This window comes from Pezoporus flaviventris, unplaced genomic scaffold, assembly GCF_033815535.1.
Source record: "Pezoporus flaviventris isolate CSIRO_AGI_PZ_B2104156 unplaced genomic scaffold, CSIRO_AGI_Pfla_v1 ptg000078l, whole genome shotgun sequence".
Classification (NCBI taxonomy): Eukaryota; Metazoa; Chordata; class Aves; order Psittaciformes; family Psittacidae; genus Pezoporus; species Pezoporus flaviventris.
The window spans coordinates 12051136-12066435 of record NW_026892626.1 but is presented as its reverse complement, the minus strand read 5'-3'; the positions used below and the strand labels follow the sequence as shown (position 1 = coordinate 12066435).

The window sequence follows — 15300 nt, the reverse complement described above, 5'->3', positions numbered from 1 at the left end:
CAACTATTGCACTATTTCTTTTTTAACAGAAAAATTGTGAACTTGTCCTGTAATATTCAACAGAATATTCAACAGAACCACAAGTTTGTAGCAACTTGGATGCAAATAATCTCAAAGGAAAGCTATGTCTTAACTGAAATACAAGACCACACATAACATTTATAGTATTAACAATGCATTTTTAAATTAAGTATCTAAAATAGAACAAGGTTTGTCATATCTCTGACTTCTATCTTTGATTAGAGTTTTGAATTTGGGGTTCTAAAATAATTATTATAACTACATCACTTACCTCCTTGCTCTATATCTGAATCTGTAAGATGCGTAAGAGAAAAGCTTGCCATGTTTGCAGGAGAGATAGAGAATCTGGAATAAGGGGACGTATGTGACCAGTTCTGATCGAGAGTCCGGGAAGGTGGAGGTGGAGAGAAATACTTTGATGACTGAAGAGGTGATTTAGAACTAATAAGACTATTAGCTGCCTTTGACATAAAGGATGGCTCTGGAGAAGAGAAGTCATCATCCCATTCAAAACCCCCACCTTGAGGAAAAAGAAAAAAAAAAAAAGAGAACTGACAATAATGTAAAGTCATAACCAGTTTTAAAAGCAACCCCCTGGAAGACTGTGCTAACCCAAAGCAGAACTTGTAGCTTTTCTGTTCTAGCCCTCAGGAGTCACAATATTTGTCTCCCCTACTTTGGTAGCCTTCCAAGACACCCCAGACACATCAGTGTATAACCAACCGGTATCGCATTACCAGCTTTGATGATCAGTAACACCATTACCTGAGCCTAGCTGTAGTCTGTGCTCAGGATACAAAACTGAAGCCAATATGGTACAGCCAATTTACAAGTCACATATCATTTAAAAGACATTTCATTAACAGCTATGCATAAAACAGCCTCAGCCCCTGCTGTGCATAAATATAGTCCGGTACCTTCTTCATCTGTTGAGCTTTCTGAATTTGCAAATCTGTTTAAGTAACTAAAACTCGAAGGTGGAGCCGGAGTGCTGCAAGAGTCTTCCCCATTCAAGTCTACTGCATGGTTTCCCAGCTCCTTAGTCGGCATTTCCTAAGGCAAATACAGTAAGTTACTTACTTATCCCTCTTGTACACACAATGTGTCCATGCCCACAGATGCAAGCTTTCCAGAAATACACTCCCCACTGTCACCATCAAATGTACTGCGGAATTAAATGGCCTGCAAACTCTTAAATTACTACCACATAACAAAACCTTGAGTTACAGATTAAGCATATGCAGGTAATTCTAGTTCTAAAGAAAACTGTATTAAATCTACACTAAAATGCACTCAGGAAGCGACTTTAAATCTTATTTATGATACTTAAAAGTTTTGTATTCCTAGGAGCAAAGCTAAACATCTTCCAATTAAAAACAGTTCCCTTGTCAGCCTGACCCAGGCAGGTGTTTAATTCTTTAACAAAGCCTTAAGCCAACTCACAACATTTTAAGTTTTTATTTTACTTTTTTTGTTTTTAACGCTTAATCATGCACCAGGATAAAGAGACAAACTTTGTACAACTGGTATTTGAAGCAGCCAACATCTTATCAGTTACTGTAAAAATAAAGAGTTCAACAACTAAGAGCAGGTTAAACACAGCCGATTTTCTCTTCCCTTCTCACAAAAGGATTACTATTCTACATAGGCTGCCTAAACACAAAACACCTATGTTTTCTATTCCAAAACAAAATTAACCAATATTTACGTGCGTCATCATAACTAACATTTCCAAAGCTTGACAATGTGACTGTTCTTTCAAACTCACTATACGAGTTTAGTTGCCACAATGGTAAAACACTATCCCTGATGTATCAAGTTACAGAAGTTAAAAATTGATAAAGCAGATAGGGAAACAAAGGTAATCTTGAATTTTAGAAGCAGATCAGTATTTCACTCAACTTGAATAACACTGCATGTAAAAATTAGCATTACCATCTAAATATTGTTCTCATCTTTAATTATGGTTTAAAGTAAATGTACCTTAATGCTAACTAACACAAGAGCCAAAGTTTGGTTGCTGTTTAGGGTTTTTGGGGTGTTTTATTTGGTTGGTTAGCTGTTATTTTTATCCCTTTCTTCCTTTCTTTTATAAAGGCATTTAAACTTAAATTCAAAGTCCTCAAACTCATTAAACTAACAAATTGATTCCAAAAAGTTACAACATTCTGGCAAAATAATCAAATCGAATATGGTCCATAACAATGCGGCTTCACATGTTCAAATTAAACACAGCTTATAAACATCAAAAGGACATCACATTTCACTCAGAGCATACAGTTAGGGATCCAAAAGCAATGGAGTCTCAGGACTTGACAACCAACCGTGCCAAAACAACACCCTCCTTCACTTCCAAACAGCCCTGCTATTCTACACCTAGCAAAAAAAAAAAAGCAATTCTACCAAATGTTGTTTAAAAAACTCAAACCAACAAAAACTTTACTTAGTAAAAAAAGCATACCTGATCAAACAAATAGACTGTCACATCATCAAAGAACGTTACAGCCTTTTTCTCATTTTTCCAAGGCTCATACTGCCTCTCATCAAGAGGTGCTGGAAGTTTCAACAAGCTTCTCAGATGTTTTCCATCATCCTTCTCAGTAATTATCTCAGGTACTTGATGAACAGTTTCATCTTCACTGTCAGAACTCAGACTATGCATATGAAAAGTCCTCATGTCATCCTCAGAATCACTGTTCTCATCTTCTTCATCTGCATCATCGCCATCTTCTAAGTCAAGCATTCCAGAAACATCAAGTTTTCCAAGGTATTTTCCTTCAATATCTGGCTCTTTCAGTTTTTGTCCTTCAATGTGATAGAAGGACTTCTCACTGTTACTCAGATCTAAAGGACTGTGTATGTTATGCACAGGCTTTAAGTCTCTGTGTGAAAGAAGTTCTGAAGTATTAGTGCCAACACAAGACACAGTTTTACATGAAGTCTCAGATAGTTTTATTTCATCCCTTAGGTTTCTGTCCATCAATATCTCCATGGAATTCAGAGTTGCCTCAGTCCACTCATCAGGACAGCCCTGCATCCTTACATCCACCTCTTGGATCTCTAAGTCATGATTTAGTTCTAGTTTTGCATTTTGATTATTAGTATCCTCATAATTGCTTACATCACACTTTTGCTGTCTCTCCTCAAAACTGTAATCCTCTTCAGTATTATTCTCTCCTCTTCTGGAAGAAACACCACCCGTAGTCTCTCCTGACAGACTGACAGTCTCTTCTGTTTTTTTATCTGGTTCAGAATCATTATCAGAGAAATAGGCAGAGTCTCTGTAAGAGTTCTGACTTCCCCCCAGAAAAACCTTTGGGGTTGTTTCAAGATTGCTGTTCACTGCATCTAAACCAGCTGCTGCTTCTGAAACAATTATGACTGGATTAGAAGGTAAAGCACTGACATTGCTCTCACTAACACCACAGAGAGCAGCATCTACACTAGAAGCATCCTCAACAGTGATATGGGAAGTCCACTCTGGAGATTCCAGGTTCTCTGTTTCATAGCCACTGTCAGCAGGTTTATCAGGTGGCAAAAGTTTCTGAGGGCTTTGAGCCTGTAAAGATTCTAGAACCTCATTTACATCTAAAGAATCCAAAGAATCAGGTGTCTCTAAGGCTTGTTCTACAGTTTGTATAGTAGATGGGTTGTCTTCCAAAAGACTATCCTGACTTGTACAGTCTGAAGTAGCAACAGAAACTGAGGTGACCTCTTCTGGAATATCCTTGCAGTTCTCAAAATGATTTGATGCTTCTTGTCTTTCCTCCAACAAACATTCATCTCTTTTTATTATGGGAGATGTATCTTGCAAGTTTCTTCTCACATCTTCCTGATTGCTACATTTTTCTCTATTAGAAGCTATTTCATCATAGTTGGGAAGCATTCCCTGTTTTACCTGTGCATCACACTCAGCTGTTTCAACAGCAACACCAGAATACGGACTGTTTCCAACATTATTATTTTTGGCATTACTAGATAGCTCTTCTTGACAGAGAATATCAGTGTTACAGGACATGACTTCACTGATTTCCACATTCAAAAGTTTTTCCTCCTCCTTCAAATAAGGAGGATTTGCACATTTATCACATGACTTACAGGCTGCAGATGGACTAGAGGATGCCTGCACTTCCACAGTAGTCTGACACTGAGAATTCAGATCTTTATTCATTGTCACCGGGTTACAATTTTCATCTTTCACTGTTCTAAGACTTTCATGTATTAAAGAAAATATCTGTGCATTTTCAGCCAGCACAGGTTCAGGCTCTACAGAGACTCTATATGAGGTTTCTAATACACTCTTTAGAACATTATCTGGTTTTTGTCCAAAATCACTGCTGGTTTTCTTAGACAATAACCCTGACAATAAGTTTTTCTCTTGAAGAAATAAGAAGTTATCAGAAAGTTCTTCTAAAGTTGCCAAGTCAGGCTGGTTAGAGATATTTTCACATAAGCAAACTGTTTCATTTTCAGAAGCATGACTAGAATGCTCCTTCTCAGAAAGGCCTGCTGCCTTCCTGGCATCTGTGTTTGAGTTTAAAACAGGTGGTTTAAAGTCTTTAGAAATATCATTTGTTTCAGCAAAACCAAGTATTTTTCTGTTTGCCAATTCTTCTGATCTGTCAATGTCATTAAATCTATTCTGGAAAGGACTTTCTGGACTACTAGTAACAGGCAAAAATTCCTCTTTAGGATCTGTACTGTAGTGGAAGAAGTCCCCATCCGTACTAGATTCTTCAACATCAAGATCCCTGAGAACTGTGAAATGAGAACTTTTTTCTTGTACAGCTTCTTGATGATCAACTTCTGTAGTTAGTACAAGTGACTGGTTATCAAAATTCATGGTGCAGCCACTTCCTTTCTCCTCCAATTGGATATAGTAGTCATTTCCAACAGAAAGCTTGTGTGCATCAAACACAGGTAATACCCCAGGGACAGCAAGTGATGCTTCCTGACCACTCGCATTCTGTGCTCCCGACCCTTGCTCTGAAAGTGACCTCTCAAAAACCTCCACTGGAAAGAAAACACTTGCGTATGTCATTGCTTCATCAGGATTCACATGACCACATTCATCAAAATGATCATGTTTAGCTGCCTCCCAGATATATTCAAAGCTGAGACCCTGGCTTGTTTCAGTTACAGTAAGAACTTCCTCCATCTCATGGCCAAGTCTATCTCCTGCAAAGTGATCCAAGATTGGAAACGCAGAATTATTTGTTTCTCTGTTTGAGGTGTTTGGTTTAAGAGCATTCCACTGCTGTTCAAAATCAATCTCCGAGTCCCTTTGGCTTTGCATGCGAAGGTAAGTTAAAAGTCTGTGCACTTCTTCCGCTGTTGGTCTCTTTTCCGGAGGTAGCCAACAGAACTGCAGAACTTCATACCTATACAAATAAGAAACATGTCTTAACAGGCTTCACAATGAAAAAGAATATATAAAATTCAGGTATGTAACAAGCTAAAAAAAAAAAGTAAAAATTAATATCACTGGCAGAAAAATCCATCTATAGAAACTCCTTTTACTCCCTTTATTCAGAGTTTCTTTGCCAGGAAGATGATTCCAAGGAGTAATTTCAGCATATTAAGAGAACTGAGTAATGCCAGAAACTTCTTCAGCAGCTTTAATAATAAATAAAAACACTTGAAGTTTACCATCTATCAGAGTATGGCTGCTCCAGGCGTGGCTTGAAGAGTTTAACCTGCTTCTCCCTTATGACATGGGTTAAGACTTCCCTGTCAGAAAAGTCTGAGTAAGGCTGAGCAGCATTCTCAAACAGCTCCCATAACGTTACCCCCAGGGACCTGAAAGAGAGCAGCAAATTACTGTGCATTCCAAGAACTGTTTTAAGGTTGCTTTTCTAAGAAAATAAGGATTATTATGCAAAGCATAACTGGCAAGAAGAAACAAATACCACTCTCTCATTGACTCTGTAACAACTTCAGAACCTGCTAACTCATTTTATTTGACAGAATGCCAGAAGCTCAAGAATGAAGTTGTTTGAAGGCAATGACAACAAAGGCAACACCAGTGAAGACAAAAGAGGCCTCAAATGATTCAACTATGGAAGAAACCCCCACATGTTAAATAAAAAGAAAATGTCTATTTAGAGAAGCAAGATGAAAAAACATTATGGTTAGTCCAACAGTAAGAAAAGCTTTCATCAGAAAATGCAGTAGTTATAAGTCAAACTGCTAGAAAACTAACCTTTATTTCTGTTTTCATCAAATTACTTATTTTTAAGCTGCAGTCATCAGAAGCCACCTCTTTTCTCATTGCTGTATACATACTGTATGCAACACCAACCACTTTTCAGTGATTACAGTTGATGCTGGTCTTTGGGCAACCTTTCCTTGCTCAAAATGCAAAGCAACTGACTCTGCAGGTATTACTATAGAACAATTTAAATTGGAAGGGCTCTTTCAAAGTCATCTAGTCCAAACCTGTTCAAAGCAGCTCTGTGTAAGAGGCACCAAAATTCAAGCTGGAAACCTTAACACCCTGGCTGCTTGTAGTTTTGATGAACAGTATGATCTGTGGGAGCCTGCCTGAAGGGTTCAACTTTTTATGTCATCCACAACTACTACATTACTAGAAAAATTATTTATCATTTCCTTCCTTTAGAAACATGTAAAGGCATTTGGCAAATGTAAAGTAATCATTTTTATTAGTATAAATGCTTGTTCTTCTGCTAAACAGTTTTTTCTTAACCTATCTGTTCTATCAACAGATTCCTAAGCATCTTTCCAAAGCAAGATATAGTTTCAGGTTTGTAGAAATTAACCTACTGGATGTCTGAGGAAATAAAGCAATGCATCAAGCCAATAATGAATTTAACTATAAATATTGACTCTTTTGTGTAACATTTGAGGATATGTTCACAAATCTCTCACTGAAATCATTCTAAAGCCTACTACATACCATATGTTACTGTATTTATTTTGCTCTGCTGATAAGAGTCTGTCTTGAAAACTTGTTACTAACTCAGGTGCAGTCCATCGGAGAGGAATTAGTTTCTTCTCATCTGTCTCAATATAATCTTCCTAAATCATAGGAAAAAAAAAAAGACTGAACAAACATTGGATCAAATTCCAGAAGTTAACAGTCCTCTCCTTAATATGGTTTTATGTGATCCCTATGCTAATAAATCCCATTTTCCCCAAGTAGCAGAGAATAATGCTGTAGAGAAAAGGCGCTCACTGCCCACTGCACAGTAGAAAAACTGAATGCCAACTTCCTTGAAATATTTAGATACTTTGAATATTTTCATTACAAAATTTTATTATTTCTTAAACATTAGAAGGAATTTGTGCATATTTTAGGACTACTGTGTGTGTATATATACATTTAACCCAAAGCTTCTTTCTTTTAAGCACAAACTCCACTCACCTCTACAAAGATCAGCTATTCTGTTACATAACCTTGCTACAGTTATTTGCCAGTTTTACTTTGAAAGTTTATTATTCAAAGGACAATCTAGTATGAGTTTGTAACTTTCAAGCATGCTTGTTACAACCTTAGGCCCCAAATCCTTTTACGAAAGTGGTGCATGACTAGATTAACTTACCTTATACCTACTGAATCCTATCCCATAATCTCCTACTTTGACATTTAAATCAGATGTAAGAAAGCAATTCCGTAAGGCCAAGTCACTAAAAAGCAAACAGATAAATAATGAAACCAAACCAAGTAGTCTTCAATACAAATCAAGACAAGTGGGTTAACAGAAGTGACACTTGTTAGAACTGTCAAGGCCACAGCTTAAAGAATCAAGTGAAAAGGCCATAAAATTATATTAAAAAAAAAAATCACTGAGGAGTTGCACATATGCACACTTGTAGATTACAGTAGCAAAGAGCAGGCCATGACAGGAGCAGATCAATAATATGAAACAACAGTGCTAAGGATTCAACATCTACACTACACATACTTCAACATTTCATTCATCTGACACGTAGTCTGATCCCAGACCTAAATCCTGCTAAAGGCTAAAGCAAGATAGGTGCAAGAAAGGTGTGCTCCTGCAGTCACCTTTCTGATTCTCTTTGGATGGAATTAAACCAGTTCACATACTCCAGAAGACCAATTCATAACACAAACCCAGTCACAGTTAACTGGGGAGAGTAATTTCAAACATACAACTTTGATCCGAACTGGGATAATTCTCTTGCAGCTTATATTTTCATTAAGTTTTACAACTTATACAAGCCAGCATCTGATCCCATATCTCACTGGATTAATTGCAGACACCACAGTTCTATATAGACACTACTTACTTTCAGAAAAAAAACAAACACTGATACAGTCTCTCCTTACACTAAACTTACTGGACAAGATTTCTTTTGTAGCCACAAGAATATGACTGCCCTTAGGCCCTCCCACATTTTCAAAACAGAATCAATTTAGATCTACACAACTGAGCAGGATCTGTGTTCTGGAAGGCAAAGAAAACTAAATATAGTGACAAGGCAATCCTATTTGAAGATTTTATACAAAAAACCTGTCCTGGGTTCAGCAGTAGCAGTCATGTTTCTCCTTCGTGGTAGCTGGTGCAGTGCTGTGTTTTGAACCTGAAGAGGGAAACCCCAATGGATTTCTAGACCCTAGACTGTTACGCTGTCCTTTATAAAGGAGTTCAAAATGTAGTCACTTCTCTAGAGCAGACAAGTATACTTTTAAACATTCAAGCTACACACAGAATTTAAATGCAATGATTTAATTCTACTAATAATCCTCTGATGTAGGTTTCTAAAGCTGTTTATGTGCTGAAGTGATGTAGGTCCCTCTTTCCCTAACACGTGTCACTGCACGTCTTGCATTTTAATTGCCATAAGCAAAATATATTAACAATTCAGATCAGGTATAAATACTTAACAATTTGCAATATGATACTAAGCAACTAGTAATATATTACACCTACAGTTAAGTTCCTCTAAATAACAAAACCGTATGTTACACAAACTAGATCTACAGACAGTCTCTGGAAAAGAGTACCAGAAGATGTATTTCACAAAAGTCCTTTATTAACCAAATCAAAAGCTCCTGAATACACACAGAATGTGTTTCAGTTTCCCGCATACACCTGACCACAAGTACTTAGAGCCATCAGTGCTACTGTAATAACACCAAGAAGCTGTATCAGAAAACCCATCGTGCAAACTTGGAAATCTATGCCAGTTTAATGAAGTCACGTGCTTACTGTGGAACTGTATCAGTGAAGCAGAGAGCTCAGCACAATAATTGCTCAAATATTTTGCTCCTCTGCTTTACCAAAGGGTACAAGGCAATTAAGCGCAGTGGAAGAACTCCACCATTGCTTCTGCATGGCTTTAAAAAAAACAAAACAGCCTCTGAAGTACAATGGTCTAAAAGCCACAGCTTCCTTTCTTCAGAGAAAGAAGAAAATGTTTTCCTTTCCAGACTCACTGAACTACATAGGTCAGAAACACATTTGTAATCCTAAAGCATGCCTCAAAGCTTCCCAACTTGTTTTACACTATGGAAATAAATATCCTGGAAGAGAGAATAGAATTTTGGCTGCTTGCATTTACCACTAACAACAAAATCACTGATGCTGGAGCCTTACCGCTTACTCTGACAGCATCAGGATAGTGTTGCTAGAAGTGAATATTTACAGTGGGAATCTTGCAGATCCACAGAATAATTATTTATCAAGTTTAATGGCATTTCTCTGAAAGCATACTGTTAAATTTAACACCTACAGAGCCACGCCGCTGCAATGCAAGAGACAGGGACCACTCAGTTTGACAGGTACAACTGGTACTACCTTCAACTCATGTGAAATTGTTAAACAAGTTAAAAGAATAGCTCTGCCCCCAGCAGAGTACAGGCTTTGGGGTTTTCTCAGGGTTTTGCTGTTTTACATCTGAACCTTTTAAGACTTCAGACTGATAGCTCTCCCTGAACAAGGCCTCCGCTTTCTCTAAGCGGCAAGAAGTGCATCGATAAGCTCTAGCACAAGTTCCTAATTTGCTGAAAGAGGGGATTCAAGTGCTGCTTCTAGAGCAAAGAACAGACTGACCTAACATAAAACCAAAGCAAACCACTTTATGATACCCAAGGGTTCATCAGGTAAGCTGTGTCTGGGGAGCAAGTACTCTCAAATATTTTAGTCATTACAAGTCTAAGGTTGACGTCTTCCAATTCCTTAGCACCTTTTTATTTATAGCACACAAAAAATGACATATTTCTGAGCAGTTCCATGAATACATTTTTTCCAGCCCTTTACAACTCCTGCCATCCTTCCAGTACTGACTGCATTAACTTTAATATAGCATTTTTCTCCCCGATTAAAACAAAATGGTTCTCATATGATTTCTTCTAAATGTGACTACCACCATTACTGAAGACTTAAAAGGTTACATGAACAGTAATTCAGATGAGAGAGCACCTGCTTCAGTGAGATTTTCCATCTAAATTCATCTTCTTCCTTACTGCATTAGAAAAGGCAGCATTTGGTTGTGTTTCTTTTTTCTCTTTTTACTAACAACAGTAACAGCTCACCAAACAAAGTTTTCAATTCCTGTAATCTATTAAAAATACACAGCAGGTAAAATTCATTCTAACAAAATTATAACACCCTTTTCCCCACAATAAACCAAAGAAGTTGGCCAAGAATTAAACAACTAGATCTTCCAGATTAGCTTAGCAGCAGGTTGTATTCCACAGGCTGCAAACCTAGAAAGGAGGTGATCAGCTTTCAGCCAGGTTGGAGCTGCAACACACCACTGCAGTAGAATTAGAATCTTCATAAACATCACACCTTCATGACTTAGGATATGTCAGGTAGGTGGAAGTTAGTTAATCTTCAATACACATGGAGTTTAATGAAAATATCTACATGAATTTCAGAGTAAACTAAAAGAGTAACTAAAAGCAATTTATCTGGAAAACATACCTATGCACAAAGTTATGCTTATGCATTACAGCAAGTCCAGCAGCAATCTCACATGCCATTCTCTGCAGCAGCATTATTTGTGACTCTCCTTTAATGCGTTCCTCCTCATTGCAGATGTAAGTTTTTAGGTCACCCTGTAAAAGAAATTGAAAATACTGATCAGCCTTGTATGCTAGTTCAATCTGAAAAGTATTTAATAAAGAATCAACTAACCACATTATTAACCACATTTGTGCTTACTAACAAAATCTCTTCAAGTTTCCAGTCTCCATAAAGACTCTTACAGAAGTCATTTAAGGCAAGTGGTATTGTCCTTTTAAGGGTTTTTAATCTAATCATTTAGTCACTAACATCCTAGATCAGACTGCCACATAAAACCTGACATACAATAACATTTTCCATTAAAAACAGTTTAATGAGCTTCTGCTTTTAAATGAGATGAGTTTTCAGCAAAGCTGATCAGGGGTGGAAGGGAAAGACCAGAGTAAAGGGTTTCAGACATTGCCAGCTTTAGATATACACCAAAGCTTTAGATATAAAAAGCATGGCAGTACACCTCACTCCACTCAAAGCATTCAGAGGATGGCAGCAGTTTTACTGAACCTAGGCAAAGGTGAGCAACAGACACAATTAATGAGACCACAGAAAACAAACAGCCATGAATATAAGGAAGAAATTCTTTACTGTTAGGCTGGTGAGGCACAGGAATGGGTTGCCCAGGGAAGTTGTGAATGCTCCATCCCTGGCAGTGTTCAAGGCCAGGTTGGACAGAGCCTTGGGTGGCATGGTTTAGTGGGAGGTGTCCCTGCCCATGACAGGGGGGCTGGAACTAGATATCTTAAGGTCCTTTCCAACCGTAACTATTCTATGATTCTATGAAAGAGAAAATAACTGAGGATTGTCTACTACTCAGGAAAAGGAAGACTAACTACAGTAAGCGAATCCAAGTAAGGGAAGAGAACAAGTTTCTAATGCTATTATTGCTCCTACTTTTGCAGCTGGACTTCTAACCTAGCACTCCTGTATCTTTTGTTATTTAAAATAGACACTTCTCATAAGTTTTGCAAATTATTTCAGAGGACATTTTCATATTCACACTGCACAATATATTACATCACTACTTGCTGCATCAGTCCATGTCCATTGTCTGCCTAAATCTTGGGCCAGGAAGGAGACTGAAGGGGAACCTCTGATGTTCAGGAAAGACTGAAGAACACTAAACTTCCTGCTTCTCTGGTGCTCATGTACATTATGGAGTTAGAACCGAAGCCTTTCACGCTTCCTTAACATGGTTAACTGGGAATGACAATTTACAATTCTAGTAGTTCAAGCAGTAGACGTCTGTGTGGTGCATTAAAATCTAAGAGGGCAGTGACAGTTGAGGTGACTGGCTGGACAGTCACAAACCTGGTTTGTATTGAATAATGTAAGAAGTAAGGGACGGACATTCTACTTCAAAGATGACACTACTCCTATGTAAAACGACTTCATTTCATTTTTTTAAAGCATTAACAGATTCTACAGTACACTCAAGCAGCTATTCTACCTTTTACACATACCCACTTAGGCTGCAAGAAGCTATACCACATTTGAGAAAGCATGCATAACTTCTAATATTTTAATGTTGTAGAAGCCTTCATTACACTCTTTATCCTTAGCTACTAATTAGGTAACATTTATGTATTTGCATCTTACAGAATAACACTTTTAAAAATGTTTCCTGAAAGATTCTTCTGATCTACAATTACAGATTGAATGTGCTACGAGCTCATGTATATATGTATAAACATTATATATAAACACACACAGCCCTTCCTACCTTGCCAGAGCAGATTTACTAGAGCAGAGTTACAAAGAACTACAAAACAGTGTCCGTAACACAGATTCCCAACTGCAAAGCCAGAGCAATCCAAGCAAGTACCAAACATACAGCTTCACTGACTGTAGGTGGCAGCAAGCGCCTGAAGAAAACCAAACTCACCAAAATTGTCATTCATTAATACAGCAACTGGTTACTTGGGGTTTGTCCCAGTTGGATTAAGTTCCTATGATGCCCGAAATGCACCAAGGAATTACTTTTTAATTTTTAACCACGTTAGTAACAGCAGTGCTGTGTGGCATCCCTTATTTACTCAATAATTCATGTAGGCACACGTTTTCATAGGAAATACAACTTTTATTAAATCCAGCACCTTGAAACATACTGGTTTTATTTTTCCAGTCTATTCTAATTAGGGCTACAATCAAGGTTAAAGATACAAAACCAGGCTTTTTTGTGGTATTGCTTTAAAAGGACATTGCTTATACCAAACTGGGGGGGAATCCATCCCTCAAGTGCTGGACTGCCATCCAGAGGCACCTGGACAAGCTGGGAGAAGGATCCAAAAGGAACCTTAAGAAACACTGGAAGGACAAATGCAAAGTCTTGCACCTGGGAAGGAAAATCCCCTTGCAACAGGACTGACCAGCTGGGCAGCAGCTCTGCAGAAAGGGACATGGGGATCTTGGCAGACAGTAAGCCAACTTGGTAGCGTGCCAACACCTACACATCAAAATTTCAATAATCATGCCTGAGAAAATCTCCTCTCTCCAACTTTCTCTGTCTCTTGCCTCTTCCCTCCTCTCCCAGGACTCCACAAAGCACTAAAATTTGCCTTTCCTCCCATCCTTCTCTGTTCTATTCAGGATCAGTTCAGCCATCTTTATAAGTCTTAACATGCTTTTTCTCAGTAACAGCCACTAGCTGGAGGCATATTTATGTACAGCACTCCTCTGCAATTTTGTTTGTGCTAATTCCTCATTGGGTTCATATGAATACCCAAACAAATAGTTGATATGACTCTGTAAACCAGTAGGTATTGATGATAGGCTTTTAGAAGTGTAAAGAGGCCACCACATCATATCTACTGAATACTTGCTACCCAGTTGGAAAGCTACCTGCCAAGTCACACATAACACACCACATAACCCTCTGAAGTTCAACAACTGAAACACCAATCTGCCTCCGCCCTCCAACACTGCTTCACTAACTACCCACAAGCTACAGGGCATTCCAAGCAAATACTGCATCCCTCTCTTCTCATCTGCTCAGGGAATTGCAAGACTTGAAGAGTTTCTTTAAGTATTTGATAGGCAAATCGGCCTCACAATACACATGCTACTTCCACATCTGAACAGCTTTCCTTTCCTCATAAATTATGTCAATCCACTAGGGGATTTGCTGTGCTGACAAAATGCTGGACACATAAGGCTGAGTAATAAATTAAAGTTAATAAGCCAGTTACCACTATTTTTAACATGGCATCATTCTGCAGTGTTTAACAGTGAACAGTTAACTATTCATAGAAGCCTGCACCAACATACTGAGCAAACTAATACGGGGAAGGGGGATGTGCAAGAACTTACTGAGCATTTCTTTTTATATTTACAATTTTTTAAACAATTTTAACACCAGCAAAGGAAAATTAGCTTAAATCCTCTCTCTGCAACCTACCTCTCTTGCTCCTTGCCAAGCTCTGCCAAGCAAGGAACATGGATCAACTGAGATTACATTACAAAATCAGCTAAATGTTAGGAAATACAGCTGCTGTATATGCAACCAATCTCAAGTAACAGAAATGCCTAAGTAGTTTATAGGGCCATGACAAGTCAGCCTGCATGACATTCAGCATTGCTACTGTCACAATTAGCTCTAGTATCTCTGCACAACAGTTTCCAGTGCCTCTGATGAAGATCTTTCAGTGCCAAGGAACCTGGGAACTGATAATCCAACAGGGTTGCCTGAACAGCCAACAGAAGGTCAAGTGGCCCTAAAAGGGTTAAAAATCCAGTGATTATGACTTTGAAGGAGTGTGAAGAAATGAACACTGTGCCCTCTAGACTGTGGTCAGTAAAACAGCCACATTTTTCATTACTTAATATACCAAACTTGCAAAATGAGGTCCACATTGCCAAAAGAGCCTCAAAAGAGCTTGCCATCTGAAGACACTTAAATTTCCTATCAAATACAGTTAAGATTTGCCACCTTTTTTCTTAATCATCAAATTCTTAATCACATAAGTACAAGGGATTAAAACAAATGTATGTACATATACAACACCAGTAACACAAGGTAAAGAGCTTTAGCATAGCACTATCCTACTGCTAACAAAACAGGACCATGTTTCTTAGACTCTTGTGTATTTTGGAAGCACCTTCGTACCCTCTGATTTGCCCCATTTCAGAAAAAATGAAAGCACAAAAGCAGCACTCAGCTTTCAAGATCACTTACTCACAGCCTAAAGCACCCAACTAACCACCAACCCAGCCACAGTGATAAAAAGCAGCTTCTAGAATATCAGGGCATTGACACTCCACTAAAAACCTG

The 15300-nt window shown here is 38.1% G+C and overlaps 1 protein-coding gene across 3 annotated transcripts in view; it reads right to left on the bottom strand.

Moving 5' to 3' along the window:
• The window catches only part of LMTK2 (lemur tyrosine kinase 2), a 42806-nt gene that overhangs the window by 5164 nt on the left and 22342 nt on the right, over positions 1 to 15300 (bottom strand). For all 3 annotated transcript variants that reach the window (XR_009746894.1, XM_061473170.1, XM_061473171.1), the window contains 7 exons: positions 10935 to 11068; positions 7584 to 7668; positions 6938 to 7059; positions 5671 to 5820; positions 2483 to 5402; positions 939 to 1074; positions 293 to 541 (listed from right to left, as the gene is read on the bottom strand). Coding sequence is in view for 2 of the 3 variants with exons in the window: in XM_061473170.1 (XP_061329154.1) it covers positions 293 to 541; positions 939 to 1074; positions 2483 to 5402; positions 5671 to 5820; positions 6938 to 7059; positions 7584 to 7668; positions 10935 to 11068 (3796 nt within the window). In the remaining variant the exon portion in view is untranslated. The remainder of the gene's footprint in view (positions 1 to 292; positions 542 to 938; positions 1075 to 2482; positions 5403 to 5670; positions 5821 to 6937; positions 7060 to 7583; positions 7669 to 10934; positions 11069 to 15300) is intronic.